Raw genomic sequence first — 14,317 nt, 5'->3', positions numbered from 1 at the left:
CCAGTTTTTGTAGTGAAGGTCTGTTGAACTCAGGCTGGAGTTATGGTTTCTTGCCGGGTGCTAGGGCCCAAACTTTCTGGCTAACACCATGTGAATGGTGGTGGTAGCATCAGCTCTCTCAAAACAATAATTACTGATTTTTACTGATATTTTATCAAAACAATAATTACTGATTTTAATTAAAATTATGTAAAAGTCAAGCATCTGGAACTATCACTTGACCAATAAAAGCTTATAAACCCAGGGTAGATGCAGACAAAAACATCATTGCTTGAAAAAGCCAATGGAGTCTTGTGTGTTGGCTGTTTTTTTTACCAATGACAGCAAGAAAATTTGTCAAAGTGCTGGGTTTAGTGCATTTTCCCTGAATATGTGAGAAAGTTGACTCTTTTCTTTTGGCATTTGGTTTTTGATTTGTTTGTTTGGGGGTTTTGGTTTAGGTGGTTTTGGAGTGGTTGGGTTTTTTTCCTTTTCTTTTTCTCTTTGGTACTAATTTTTTGTTTTAATGAATTTAGTGAATGATGATTCAGTGGTTTAGTCAATGATTTCATTGTTCTAGTCAAGGATTATGGTCAGAGTGACTCCCGTATCTGCCTTGATAAGGGCCTGAGGTTTGGAGCACTTCCTTGGATTTTTGCTTGACTTTGACCAGAGATTTCACAGCTTACTTGAGGAAAAGCATGTGCTGCAGAGGTCAGCTCATCAGCAGCCTACATGGGATGAAACCTCACAGCCTGTAAAAGGTTGTAGAAAGTGACATATCTCTCTGAAATTTAGTGCTAATGAGGAGTCACAAACACCCCACAGACTAATAACACTCTAGATAGTTTAAAGTAGAAGATACTCTCTAGCTCTGGGCATTGCCGAGTGTTTCCTTTTGCCAAATAATTTTTCACCATAAATGTTTCCTCAGTCCTTGTTTTCTACAGCTGTGAGCTGTATTAAAAGCTGCAAAAAGTGCATGCTAAAGAATGGAGAAATGAGAAAAATAAATGCAATTGTTTTAATACCATGAACAGGATTTGTGTGTGTGTATACAGGACAGAAGTAAACTGAACTATGGATGGATTTGGGGTTAGTATTGTAGTAGTTGTAGCTAGAAAGAACATTTTCTGGAACAAATTAAACTGATAATGTATTTGATCTTAGCCAAAAGTAGACAATGTTCTTTCTGAGAGATGAGTCATTCTGCAGAGCAAAGGAGTTAAAGAAGAAAGTTCTTCTGAAAGAAGGGCGTAACTTCTTCAGTTACTGCATGAGCATGGTGATGTTAAAAAATATCACTAGTACCCAACTCGCATAGAATAGAAACAGGGAAATGGTCATCTTTTGGTGCCCCAGTAAAGCTTTGTAACAAACACCCTGTATGCTTTGACCCAGGATACTGTTACATACAATATTCAAAGGAGTATGTGCACTGTGGTCTAAAATAATGACAGGTCTGTTTAGCCCAGTGTGTTGTGGAAGCACAGCCGATACTAGCCCAGTAAGGTTCTCAACAGTAAGTGTCTCCTCCTAAAATAGAGTTGTGTTTGTGCACTGGATTTAATAGTCATTTAGCAGTACTCTGCTCCTTAAACACATGATGTCGTACAGAGCTATAGTATTATGCTTGTGTCTAGTAGTAGTTCATATACCAACCTCCCAAGAAGAGCGAGCACAAGGGACATTGTTTCAGAAATGACTTCAGTTATTTAAAACAAAAGAAAGAAAATGATGGGGTTTCTCTTGTCTGTCATATTTTTGATTTTTCTGTCATCTCATTATGAAAACTAACAGATGTAAAGAGATTAGACTTTCTCCGTGAACTAGGAGTTCTTCAAGTTTAGACTGTTTATACTGTCCCAACACTGGAAGAAGAGTATGAGTTACGGTGTTGATACAGACAAGTAAATCCAGAGAAAGAGGGTTCAATAGGTATTTCCCAGTCTTCTAAGAATAGCCAGGAAACTTTACTTGCAACCCAGATGAAATACTGATTTACTTATCAGATAGCTTTTTCTTAGTAAGTATGAATTCACAAAATGCACATTTAGGAGATGATCTACTTCATAGCAGTTTGGAAATCCCTGTGACAGAAGGTGTAACAACAGAAGACAAGGTTGCGTTAACTGAGTGGAGCGGAACCAAATTTGGCCTAAGAACTGTTTGAAGTCAATGTCAGTAGTTACCAAGTGAAGCTGTGTCTCTTCAGATCTGTGAAGTCAAGGACTACGTAAGCAGGAAGACAACGGACATTGCGTAGTAGAAATTTGGCCCAACAACATTCTGGTTTGAGTGTTACAGCCGTCAGCAGAGCAGTAGAGCGCAAAGCCAGCCACTTATCTTTACAGTCACATTAAGTGCAAAGCTTTATTTCATACTGGTGCAGCAGTCTTTCGGTACAGGCACACAGATATGGCTACTTTGCCATTCAGTAATGCACACCCACAGTTGCAGTACTGTGTTTTGGAAAAACCTGTATTTGAGGGGGTTTACACAATTTTTTGGTCAGGAACTTTGCATGGATTTGCATTAAAGGACGGTAATTGCTTCTTTGGGGGTGTGACACCGTTACCATCGTTACCATCCTGCTGATGGGATTTGCTGGGTTTATGTTTAGGGTTGGAATTGCTCTCAGAAAAAATCTGGTATCTGAGGGAATCAGTTGCTGGTCTCACCTGTTGTATTTTCAGGTAAAAGCACATCCTTATTAATGTTGTTGCTTTGAGAGGAAATGCAGTGTATTTGCAAATACTTCCTTTATTATACATGCTGCATTTAAATGGATGTACATTATATTTTAAACCAAAATTTTATAAGGTCACATTAAAAATATTTAATATTTGGATTATGTATATGTTGAGGATTATGGTATTCCATATTCTTTGAAACCAGATAATCCAGGAAGTGCTGTGGAAGAAGTAATCACTTAGCTCCCATCAGAATTAATGATCTCTGTAGCTAGATCCTCTGAACTTCCTGCAGATCTTGTCCTGAAATATAAAAAGCTGACTCAGGAGTTTATTTAATATCTGTACATACAAGTTTCTATTAAAATCCCCTATCTGTGAGAATATTTTTTTCTCATCTGGAACTGTAGCTGGGAGTGTTTTCAGACTTTGTATATTCTGATTGCATGATTTTGCTTTCGTATGATCTCTTTGGCGGAAGCCGATTCAAGCAATGGATGCCTTTATCCTGCAAGTGCAAAAAGTAAGGTGGGTGGAAATCCTTGGACAGAGATACTGAATTCACATACACTTAATTCACATATCAAGTTTAACCTAATCAAATGCCACTGAAATCCTGTTTGGCTGATTGGTAAGATATTAAATATTTATTTACCTCCCCTTGGAATGTTTGGTCTGTAATTATTTAAAATGTGTTTGATAACTCTGTAGTAGAAACCTGAAAGGATGTCATAATTGAGACTACTGACAGACTACAGACCAGAACAGTGCCATAAACGCCAATTCAGTATAGTAGATTCCCTGCCCCCCCCCCCTATTTTTTTCACCAGATACTCTCTTTGCAAGCTATTTTTTTATGGTGATCTGTTCTTCTTACCTCTGTTTCTGAATAGCAGTACTCTGTTACCTCCCAGAACAACCTGCTGCATGTGATGTGGTTGGTGGCTGTCGGCCAGAAGACTATTTCTTCCCTTGTCCCTCTTCTCCTCTAACTTTTTTTTTTCCCCTCCTCAGCCAGCCTTTGAGAAAACAATTCTCAATTGAGACTGATTAGCTTGCTTGAGGAGCCTGGGGCAGGAGCTAGCCCAAATCTGCCTGGGTGCCAACCCTAATGCTGCCCAGAGTCCTGTCTAAATTGCATACACTCCTGATATGCCTAATAGTAAAGAAGCATAATTAAGACTATTCTGTTCATCAGTGTGACTTCTTTGTGTTTATTTATATAATTGCTATGAAGCGATAGCAGTTTTTTTCTGGAACTAGAGGATCTCTAAGATCCTTTCCAAGCCAACCCATTCTGTGATTCGTGTTGATTTAGGATTGGGATATGAATATAACCACCTACTCAAGATCATGTTTAGGTATATGTTTTCAGCAAGAGGAGATTAATGTGGGCAAGTCCTCTTTGCACTGGCTCCCCTAACTAATTGTCAGATGATGTGTGGCACCAGGACATAAATTACTATGGAGAGCTTTTCTTAAGAGCACTTTCCTCAAAGGGTAATCATTTTTCACCAATAATTAGATTTGTGTAAGACTTTGGTTATGGTATTCAGATTCTATGATTTTAAAAAGTCATTTTACGTGGCTTGAGCTAGAACTAGGAAATTTGCACATTGTTTGCTTTTCTTAACCCTGTACCCATGTACTAGCACATGACCACCTGTAGTACAGAAAGGTTAGATTAAAATAGTAGCACAAGCCTATTCAAGACATGGGTGCAAAAGTTGAGGTTGAAGCTCAGTAGGTCTGCACTGCTGGTTCTTTTTGTTGTTAAGCCCAAATGCTGAACTTCAAAGAACTTCTTTGAATTGGTTCCTTCCACTCAGGGTGCATACAAATACCCATGTTGATATTACCAGGTGCTTAATTACAGCCCAGAAATTTGAGAAATAGTGTTTTTATTTGTTCTTAGTAGCTGTTTCTGGGAAATACAGAGTGCTATATATCCAAAGGTAATGAGCAAATGTATTTGTGTCAAGCAAATGTTTGTTTTCCACTGACAAGACAACTTGTTGTGGTTAAGGAAGGAAGATGCTTTTTGTCATAGAGTAATGCTTCTGATTCTTAATAAAACACTGAGTAGGGGTGGGATGCAGCAGAAAGCAGATCTGCGATGATATAAAATGATGAAACTGTGACAACAAATGTTATCCTCCAGTGAAAATGGAAAATATATAATACAAGCCAACATGAGCATCCAGGTTTTGTGGTTAGGTGTTTGGATGCTAGGCATTCATATACTGAAGCTCGACAAGCTAATGCTGCTACCCATAAAATCTTGTAAATTGTTGGGTGCTTGGAAGGTAATTGGATTGCAGTCTGTTAGGGTAATACTGCTCTAAAATTCTACAGTAAGAAGAGCAAACAAGGATACTATCCATCAAGCCCTTGTAAATACCCAGGGCTTCCTTGGGCTTTATATAACTATATCTGTGTAATACCAGTGCCTTTGTTTTAACTTTACTGGGGTTTGGATTTGTGCTGTTGAGAGAAATACTAACTGTAAAGAAACCTGATCCTGAGTTGAATTAAATCATCACACCTCCACACACACACCTCCAGCCTATCACATTAAATTGCAATGGGCTGGCTACAAACCACTTCTAATAGCAAATTGCTGACTCTGGAATAATGTTGTCTAACAAAAAACGATTAGCAGACTCTTCAACAAGATTAGTGAGAAGGATGAACAGTGTGTAATTCTAACAACGAACATGTATGTTATAGATGGATATTATAGTCCAATCTATGGAAATAGAGGGTATTCCCAGAATAAAACACAGCATGAATTTAATGCTTCTTTTTTGTACAAAGATGAGCATATTTGAGCTTTTCCTCTTCAGAAGCCCTTTTCCCATTTTGCCTTGTTTCATCTTCCCTAAATTTCATTTGGAGCATCATATGTAAAGCCAGGCTCTGCAGGACCTTCCTTTGTTATTGAAAAGGCTCTCTTCTTCCGGTGCATTGAACTGCATGGAGCAATGCGGGGATGTGTAGACAGGACTCTGGGCAGCATTAGGGTTGGCACCCAGGCAGATTTGGGCTAGCTCCTGCCCCAGGATCCTCTCTGGCTATCCTTGCCCTTCCACTGACTGAACTCGTGACCTTATAAATTTTTAAACTTCCCCAGGCCTTTGTTTTTTATCTGTAAAACTGAGGATAACAGAATTTCCCTATTGCTATAAATAAACTTGATCTAAGGATATGAGCTGGAAATCCAGACCTGTACACCAATGAAGCACTTTGCTCACGAGTAATCCTTCTGATGGGGTTATCTGTGGAATAAGCATTGCTCCCTGATACTGAGGGTGCATTAAGAGAAGATAATGATGGTGCATTTGCTTTTTCTATTTACTGCAGAGGATGATCAGGGGCTGTGCTGACCTTGGAGGGTGGCAGAGAAAGAGCCAGTTGTTTCTTTGATGTGTGTGGCAGTGAATGTTGTTTTACTCCCATCCCATTTTGTTTCTCTCCCTGTGACCTGATTCAGCATCTTCTGGTATATGTGATGAAAGCACCTTTCCCTGTTGATCTTGGAAAAATTCTGTAAATTATTCACCAGATCGTCCTGTTTCTACTACAATTCTGCTGCATTGCTTTGACTGGGAATTGAAAGTTTTCATTTGGCATCGCACTGCTATGTCACCCACTTATGCTCCTGAAAAATTCAGATAGGGTAGGAGTGTGGAAGGAAGGGATTTTTCTCTGCAGTATAGGTTCTACAGTACTTGGTAGAGCCTGCTTACTAACATTCTGTTGCTTCTGGTATCTTTTATATATATGAAGGCATTCCTCTGCTGGCCAGGCTGTACCTGGGTTTTAATTTGTTTTGAGACACTGCAAATAATGTTGTGATACAAAAAGTAATTTTGTGGAGCTATTTTTAAAAACTTTGGGCTGAAGATATTTTTGTAGCCTTAACAAACATTTGGCTTGCTGCCACATGGTTTAGGGGTTTTTTTGCTTCCTCCTTCACCAGAGAATATTAATGACTGTTGTCCTGAAGGTCTTTTCTGATGTGATGTTCTCCCTTCCCCACTCTTTTTCACTCTACCTCTTCAAGTGTCATTAATTTGTTCTAGCCTTCAGGGGATGGTGGGAGAACACTCACTCCCTTTACAAAGAGTAAGCGTGGGTTGATCTTTACAGACACTAGTGTTTCAAGTGCTGGCAGAGCAGAACGCAGTATAGTGTGCTTGTGTGTTCACAGAAAACAGTTTTTCCCAAGATGCTGCTGCTTTTTTTTCCTCAGTACAAGGAAGGAAAGTCAGCATCGAAACAACATTGTCAAACGTGGTGTTGATGGTCCATTTGCATTTTCCTTTGCTGTACCTGTGTGGTTAATAGTTTCTGGCTCTTTCTTTGGTGAAGTAGGCCTCTTTATGAAAATATGTAATTGCAGTTTTTTGTTAGTGCAAATTCAGTCTTGTAGTATAAACTCATCAATTTGCATGCAGTGACTGAAAGGAAACGATAGATGAAAGCCTAGTATAATCATGTTAGATAACCAGATATGAATATGAATGAGATCTTGTTTCTTTTGGAAATACAGAGCTGTGTTCAATACTCTTAATATAACAAACATTCATATGAAAGCCCATTATGTTGAGTCTAGTAGATGTTTTCTTAGGATGGTGAGTTACTTAGTGAGCTGTCTAAATGATTCTGACTTTATTTTGAGTAAGTAATAAAGTCTGGAAGTTGTGTAAACCATCTGACTTATACACAGAACTGCATGACTATAAAACAATGTCTGTAACTTAACCACTGAGTTTGTGTCTTAAGTTGTGCTTCAGCAAGCAGCTACAAATAAAACTTTTAGTGTTTCTTCTTTTATTTCATACTTCCTTCTTGTTCTCCAAAAAGTAAGGGAGAAAATCAATCTATCTTTAGCAAATAAAACAAAATACATATATGGAACAAAACTCTGGTGTTTCAAGCATTTCATACTGCTGTGGCGATATATAATGTTCCTCAAAAACACATACTCTTGGAAACAAAGCTCATTCAAATTCATATATTGTGTAATCAAAGACATGTGACTCTCATGTGACTTGTTAAATCTTGGGGAAAACAAGAGCCTTCTGGTTATTAGTTGAGCCCTTCAGGAGCAATGCGGTAGTTTTTCTTGAAGCACCTGAGAATTTCAGGCATATAGCTCTTGTAAGTGTTTTTGGTGTTTTTGCTTCTATTATCAGTTGGCCAAGGAAGCCCAATCTTTGACTCCTTAGCTACAGAAGTTTGTCTAACCAGTTTTGCTTTGCCTTTGTGTGTCCACTGTTGCTTGTAAGTATTCCTTCCTCACTTGTCTTCTTCATTCAGCCTTTGGTAATTTTTCATTGCTCCAAATTTCTTCCCTGGAGAAGTGGTTGGGACATACTTCTCACTGCGAGTATGCAGCCTCTTCACCGTCCTATCCTGTAGACCTGGACAAATGAGCATCCATAGTCAGCTCAGAAGTGCAGGTTTATGCGGTGTGCTCATCTGTTTGTCAGTAAGGCTTACTTTCTGGATGTCCTCGGAAAACAGTAAGCTCTTGGAAGTATTTGCTAGCTACTGGAATGGTAAGCAGCTAAACACTTCCTAAATGTTGCACAAAGCAAACCCCTTTGTGGCTCAAAGTCTGCATTCTGCAGTGTAACTCATAGGGTGTTTTTCTTCCTTAAATTTTGCAGTATTCCATGCTGCTTTGCTGAAGCACAATCTCTTGGACCTCAGTACAAAGACATCCCTAACTCAGTGAATGTAAAGAATGAGTTTTCAAGCGATGGATAATATTCCCTATGCAGTGTTAGTTTCTTCTTTAAAAGGTGTCTTCGCTTCATTATTTTTAATTGTCATACGTGTATGCGTTTGTAGATGTTACTTCTGAAGCTGATGATAGTGTTGTGTAGCTGCTCCTAATCCCTGGTGACATTTGAAGATGGGAATATAATCTTGTGATACATGGAATGGAAATTTATTGAAACATTAATGGTATTTTACTATCAGACTGTAATGCTAACACTAATTAAGTATATACAGGATAAATGAGAAAATAAGTGCAGCATATCCAAACTGTTTCAGATAGAATTTTTTTTGAATTTACAGTGTTTAATGTTCTATGACTATACATTTTGTTCTTAATATCCATCTGGAGTGGGAAACCACACAGAATAATCTCTAGACTGAGTTCGTGTAGCGAAGAGTGTTTAGTTATTTCAAGGAAGGTATCTGAAGAGCACTTTCAGACTTTTTATTTGTGCCAATAATCATTGCAATCTAACTTACTGTGCTGCTGCTTTGTCTTCTATAAATAAGCTGACAATACTACCGCTAAGCTTTGAGTTTCCTTCACTGCTAGTACAACTTGAACTTAATGGTTCCTGTTTCTATATTGCTTTTTCCTTTGACATAAAGCAGAGGGACATCCTCGCAATGAAGCCATCAGAAACATAATTTAATTTGTATTGGGATGACAGTTGCTAAAAACAAACAAACAAAAATTCTCCCTTCTCTCCCCAATGTCCAATTTTTATATTTTTTTTTTAAATAATATTTTCTGTACAGTTACATTGGGAAAGTTCTGCTGCTATAATGTAAGATGGTGTAGTGGATTGAAGTACTAATCATAACAAATAGGAAAAGCTGCTCAGAAATACGATTTCTCAGTAATTGCATGGGCAGTCCTCTCAACCTGAATCTTTTGGAGGGGCCTGTGTCTTCCCTGAAAACTTCAACAGAGATACATTTCTAAGGAGTCCACAACCAACCAGTGTTTCTTAAACTTTGATTGCCCTAATGAATTCTGTAGGAGATCAGTTTAAAACAGCTTAAAAATGTTCTTTACGTAGTGATCTGTGGAGTTGTGGAGCTTGCTGCCCTGAGCAGTTAGGTAAGGAGACACTGTTGACAGGCTCAGACAGACAAATCCATAGACAAGTTCAGTGCCTGAACTGTTCCCTGGAAACGGTAAGCCAGTGGAAACACTGTTTTATGTTGCCCAGCTGGCAATTTCAGGATATAAAGGCAGTTGAAAAGTACTGGATAAATTAAGCAGTCTTTTTAAGAAAAAAAATAATCCTGTCAGATTATTTAATTACCATAAATTGGTAAATGTAAAAAGGCCATGACTTGATGGCACTTTTGGGAAACCAATGACATAGCAAAATATGTGAAGTTCTAATAGAAGACATACCACCCTGTATTCCTCCTTTTGATAAATTTATTTTGTACAAATACAGCTGCTTTTAATGTCAATCCCACACACATACAAATGATGTTTTATATTCCCTGTGTTCATACTTTAAATCCATAAGTATATTGATCTTGGAGATCTTCATTAAGAATTTAATTTCCTGCTTCACTGTGCTGGGTTTTATTTTGTTGGTTTTTGATGGAAAAGTGTTCATCTCTCATTGAATGAACTGTAATACCAAATGCTCCAGTACCAAAAAAGGGCCTGCACAAGTATAAAAAAGGGCATTTTTGGCAAAACTAATTTTTTGTATATAATATATAATAAATATATAATATACATAATATAATATAATAATATAAATACAGATTCAAAGGTAATGCTTGTACAAGAGTAAACATGAATATAGAGTAGTGTACTTTCAGAATTTTTTTTCTGCAACATGACGGGGCAAGATAATGAACTTCAAAAAGAGCTTTGCAGAGGCAACATGGAGTGGACATAGTAGAACCTCTCCTGTGGGCTCTTGGTGGGACAGTACTGCAAAGCTCGCCCTTAGTGATGGGAAACAGCAAAGCAACATGAAAGTGCCAATTTGATTAACTGTATGTAGCGTTGTAGTCTTTCAGTAGGAATCTGAGATCTGACCACAGTAACCTAAAATCTCAATATTAACGCGAGTGCCTCCTTCCACTGCTTTTACCTACTGATTTTAAGCTTCTCTTTTGGAACTACTTTAATTGGCAAGGCTGGATTTGAGGGGCTTTTTAGCTGTGTCCTGCACCACCACCCCCCACCACCACCCCCTCTTCTTTTTTTTTCACCTGGATACATTTATGCATGTGTTGTCATGTATAAAAAGAGTAGGCTCCTGTGTGCAAAGTGCCTGGAGTATCCACTGAGTATCAATTCTCAAGTCCAGTTCAGAATTTTGCAAGTCATGGGATTGCTAAGCTCTGCACTTCTTATTTCTGTCCAGTGATTTGTGCTCTGTTGTTCTGACTTGTGACAAATTCATGGACATAGAGCTACTTGGAGAAAGCTCTCTAACCTTCTTGGTTCTCTGTAAAAGCCTCAATGTGTTTACCTGTTCACACATGTCCATGTAACAACAACAACAACAAAAGTCTTGTTTCTTTGTGCTTTAGTGAAAGAGCAGAAGTTAAATCCCTTTAAAATCTTTCAGTCTTGTTCAACTTCAGGTTTTTGCACTTGGAGCAAATGGGGGCGGGTGATAATTGGTAGAGCTGTACAGTTATATAACTAAAAGCTTTTTTGCTGGAAGTTAGGAGAGCAGATTGCTTGGCCATCAGTATGCGACATGTGTTTTTAATCTTCCCACAGTGTCCATGCAGAGGAGTACAGTCAAGCGGTGTGTATTAGTTTGGTAGATTAACGTGTTCAAATGAAAATGCTATCAAAAATTTCCTTTGGGGTACAAATATTTTTTAGAGAAATAAAAGTGGTGGTATACCATTGGAGGATTTAAATACTATTTGTTTTTCCTGATTAATAGCAGATATTCTTAGGAATTGTAAATGTTTATGGTTTTCAAATGAAGGTTGTAATCTAAAACTCTTGGGGTGGGGGAATGAACTAGGAAAAAGATTATACAATGTAACATAGTGGTGGTAAGAGTGCTATATGCTGGTTTATGGGGAAAAATACCCTGTTACTGTCACAGAACGCTCACCTAGCTGGTACTGGTGAATTGTGTCATCAGTTTCACATAAATATTCATGAGGGCAGTGACTGGGGTATCAGTAGTGTTTTTTCTGTACCCAGGGAGCAGTTGTTTGGTTGGTTTTGGTTTGGATGGGGATTCTTTTTATCTTTAGTTTTTGGATGGAATGACAATATTATATTGATCCTATTATTACTGTATACATTCAGAGAAAAGTGATACAAGTAAAATATATAATGTGACACTGGACTGAGATGAAAGACAATAATGTCTGAACACTGCATTGCGAGTTTGTTGAATCTGGTGTTACAGCTGTTCTATGTGGTCATTTTGTGTCCATGTGGCGATGTGACTTCAGCTTCTTCATGGTATGCCACAAACATGAGGTTTGTTTCTCTGTGATGGAACAAGAACATTGCATCAGAGAGAGCATCTGAAGTCTACTGAATTTAGTGTTAGCAGTTAATAAGAAGCTGGGCTGCTGTTGCAAGACAAGGTTGAACCCTTGGTTTATTCAGTTTTGTCATAATCACCCTTCTAGTTTGAAAATCAGGCATTTGTTTGGATCACTGAAGGGAGAACCATTCCAAACTGACCTCCGTAAGTCAGGGCTGTTAATGTTTTCTTTGTTAAGGATCATTTCCAGAAAAGGCATAGGCTTGGCCCTATACTGGGGGTGTGGAGCTCTCCTCCTCCCTTGGGTGGAGGAAACAAAGCAAGGCAAAACAATGCAGGTTTTGACACAGCACTGTTAGTTAAGCTTCCATGGGGTCCTCCACAAGCATTGCCTGCCTTCCTGCAGGAGCTTAAAATCACCCACCACGGAGTCTGCAATTTCACAAGGTAGCTGAGCCAACCTCTTAACTCTAAGGCACAGAAGGAGGCATCCCCACTTAGCCCCGGTGGCACACCACTTGCGCTCTGTCTGTCACGTTTATTGGGGCTGCTCTTTCTGGGGCAGCCACTTGTTAGAGTTACGTCATTGCAGTGAAGTGAAACAAATCATAATTATGTGAGGTTAAATAAAGCGGTAGAGGTTAAAGCATGAAAAGCCACTGTCCTCGTGTAGAAGACATGCTGTGGGAAAGGAAGCAGGCCATTTTTTCTATACAGAAACTAGAAGTCAGAAGTTTGTCAGTTTAACCAGTGGCATACACAAAACAGGCATGCTTTGCATTTTGTGGAAAGCCTTCCGGTGTTTGTCTGAGTTTAAGACTAGGAGAAATAGAGCAGCAATGTCAAATGAAAGAGTAACTATGCTTGTACATGTTCTTTTTTTCAGGACTACTTTGGTTTGTCTTACCACTGTTGCCAATGTTGTGTACTGCGCTGGGCAGTAGGAAGAATAGACAGATACCTATGAAGATAATTGTAGGTCAGATTTGTCTAATGGCTCTCCTATAATTAGTTGGTAGCCTTTTACACGCACATATATGGATGCATGTCATAGAAAAACAGCTACTGAGCAGCTGCCGGCTCTCACTGGTCGTTTAACTAGAGGATGATGTACAAAATTGTCATAATGTGTTTCTTATAAGACAGTGACTTCAGAATGTGTGTGCCTAAGATGATCTTTGCATGGTAAATCTGAATATTGCTGCTCTTCTCTTCTAGTTTGTGGAGACATCCATGGTCAGTTTTTTGACTTGATGAAACTGTTTGAAGTGGGAGGTTCTCCAGCCAACACGCGGTATCTCTTCCTGGGGGACTACGTGGACAGAGGGTACTTCAGCATTGAAGTAAGTATCTTCTGGTTTTGGCTGTGAAACTGCTTGCAGCCTATTGTGTGTATTTAGCATCATAATTTAACGAGTTCGGGAATACTGAAGCTCTTCACAGATACCAGTTGTGAGCAGAAGTAGTCCATGTTAATGTCACTATTGGTGTTTTCGCAAAGGTTGCTTGTTATCCAGCCAAATCCCACTGTATCCATGCTGGAAAGCTGATGGAGGATACACCTTGGTGCTGACTAGTGGCTGTCCAAATATAGCACGGAAGGCAGTCTGCAGTGTGCACAAGCTAAATAAACATGAGCTATTAGAAAAGACACGTAACAGAAAAACTGGATGAGCAACTCCGTTTAGTTTAACTTGTAGTTTTATTTAATCTGAGTCTCCTGGATGCAAAAATTTATGAAAATGGAAGCACTAGGTAGGGGATAAATGGGACAAAAAGCCAGCAGGTAACATGCTGTGCTGGAGAGGCTGATTGAGTTCCATGCAGGAGTAAGTGATCTCTGGCTTTTGATGCAGCACTTTAATCCACAGAGAATGTACAGGTGCCCTGCTGAAGGTGCTGAGACCTGGTGCAGACTCCAGTATCATGTTGTAGAATGTCGAGGTTAAGTGATAGCATCTTTAGCTTGTGAAAGAAACAGTGTCCTGTCCAACCTGCCTGTCTTTGACTAGAAACAAGTCAAATACCAAGCACAAATCTTTTGTTCCAGTGCTCATAAAACAAACTGGATTTTTTCTTCTATTCTGTGTTGCTGCTTGGTTTTGCAAACTGACAGATGATGTGCATGTTTATCAAATAAAACCTGACCTGCATTTATTCATGCAGATCATAGTTGATCTAGTCATGGAATGGCCAGTCAGAAGGCCTTGCAGCAGCTTTTGAGCTACAGGTTGACTCCTTTCTCTGAAAAGTTCAGACTTCAACTCCAAGTGAGGAGGGGAGAATACCCATTGTCTTTTAGAAGCAATATAGGTCCTACGATACACGGCTATGTGTCTGTGACTAGATAAGACGGCAGCACACGAGAACACATATACTGCTGTT

The 14,317-nt window shown here is 38.9% G+C and overlaps 1 protein-coding gene across 2 annotated transcripts in view; it reads left to right on the top strand.

The window, feature by feature from the left end:
- The window catches only part of PPP3CA (protein phosphatase 3 catalytic subunit alpha), a 196,530-nt gene that overhangs the window by 124,898 nt on the left and 57,315 nt on the right, over nt 1-14,317 (top strand). For both annotated transcript variants that reach the window (XM_037380121.1, XM_037380112.1), the window contains exon 3: nt 13,151-13,275. In XM_037380121.1, coding sequence (XP_037236018.1) covers nt 13,151-13,275 — 125 coding nt within the window. The remainder of the gene's footprint in view (nt 1-13,150; nt 13,276-14,317) is intronic.

The sequence above is a fragment of the Falco rusticolus genome, chromosome 1 (assembly GCF_015220075.1).
Source record: "Falco rusticolus isolate bFalRus1 chromosome 1, bFalRus1.pri, whole genome shotgun sequence".
NCBI lineage: Eukaryota > Metazoa > Chordata > Aves > Falconiformes > Falconidae > Falco > Falco rusticolus.
This window is presented reverse-complemented; position numbering and strand designations above follow the sequence as displayed.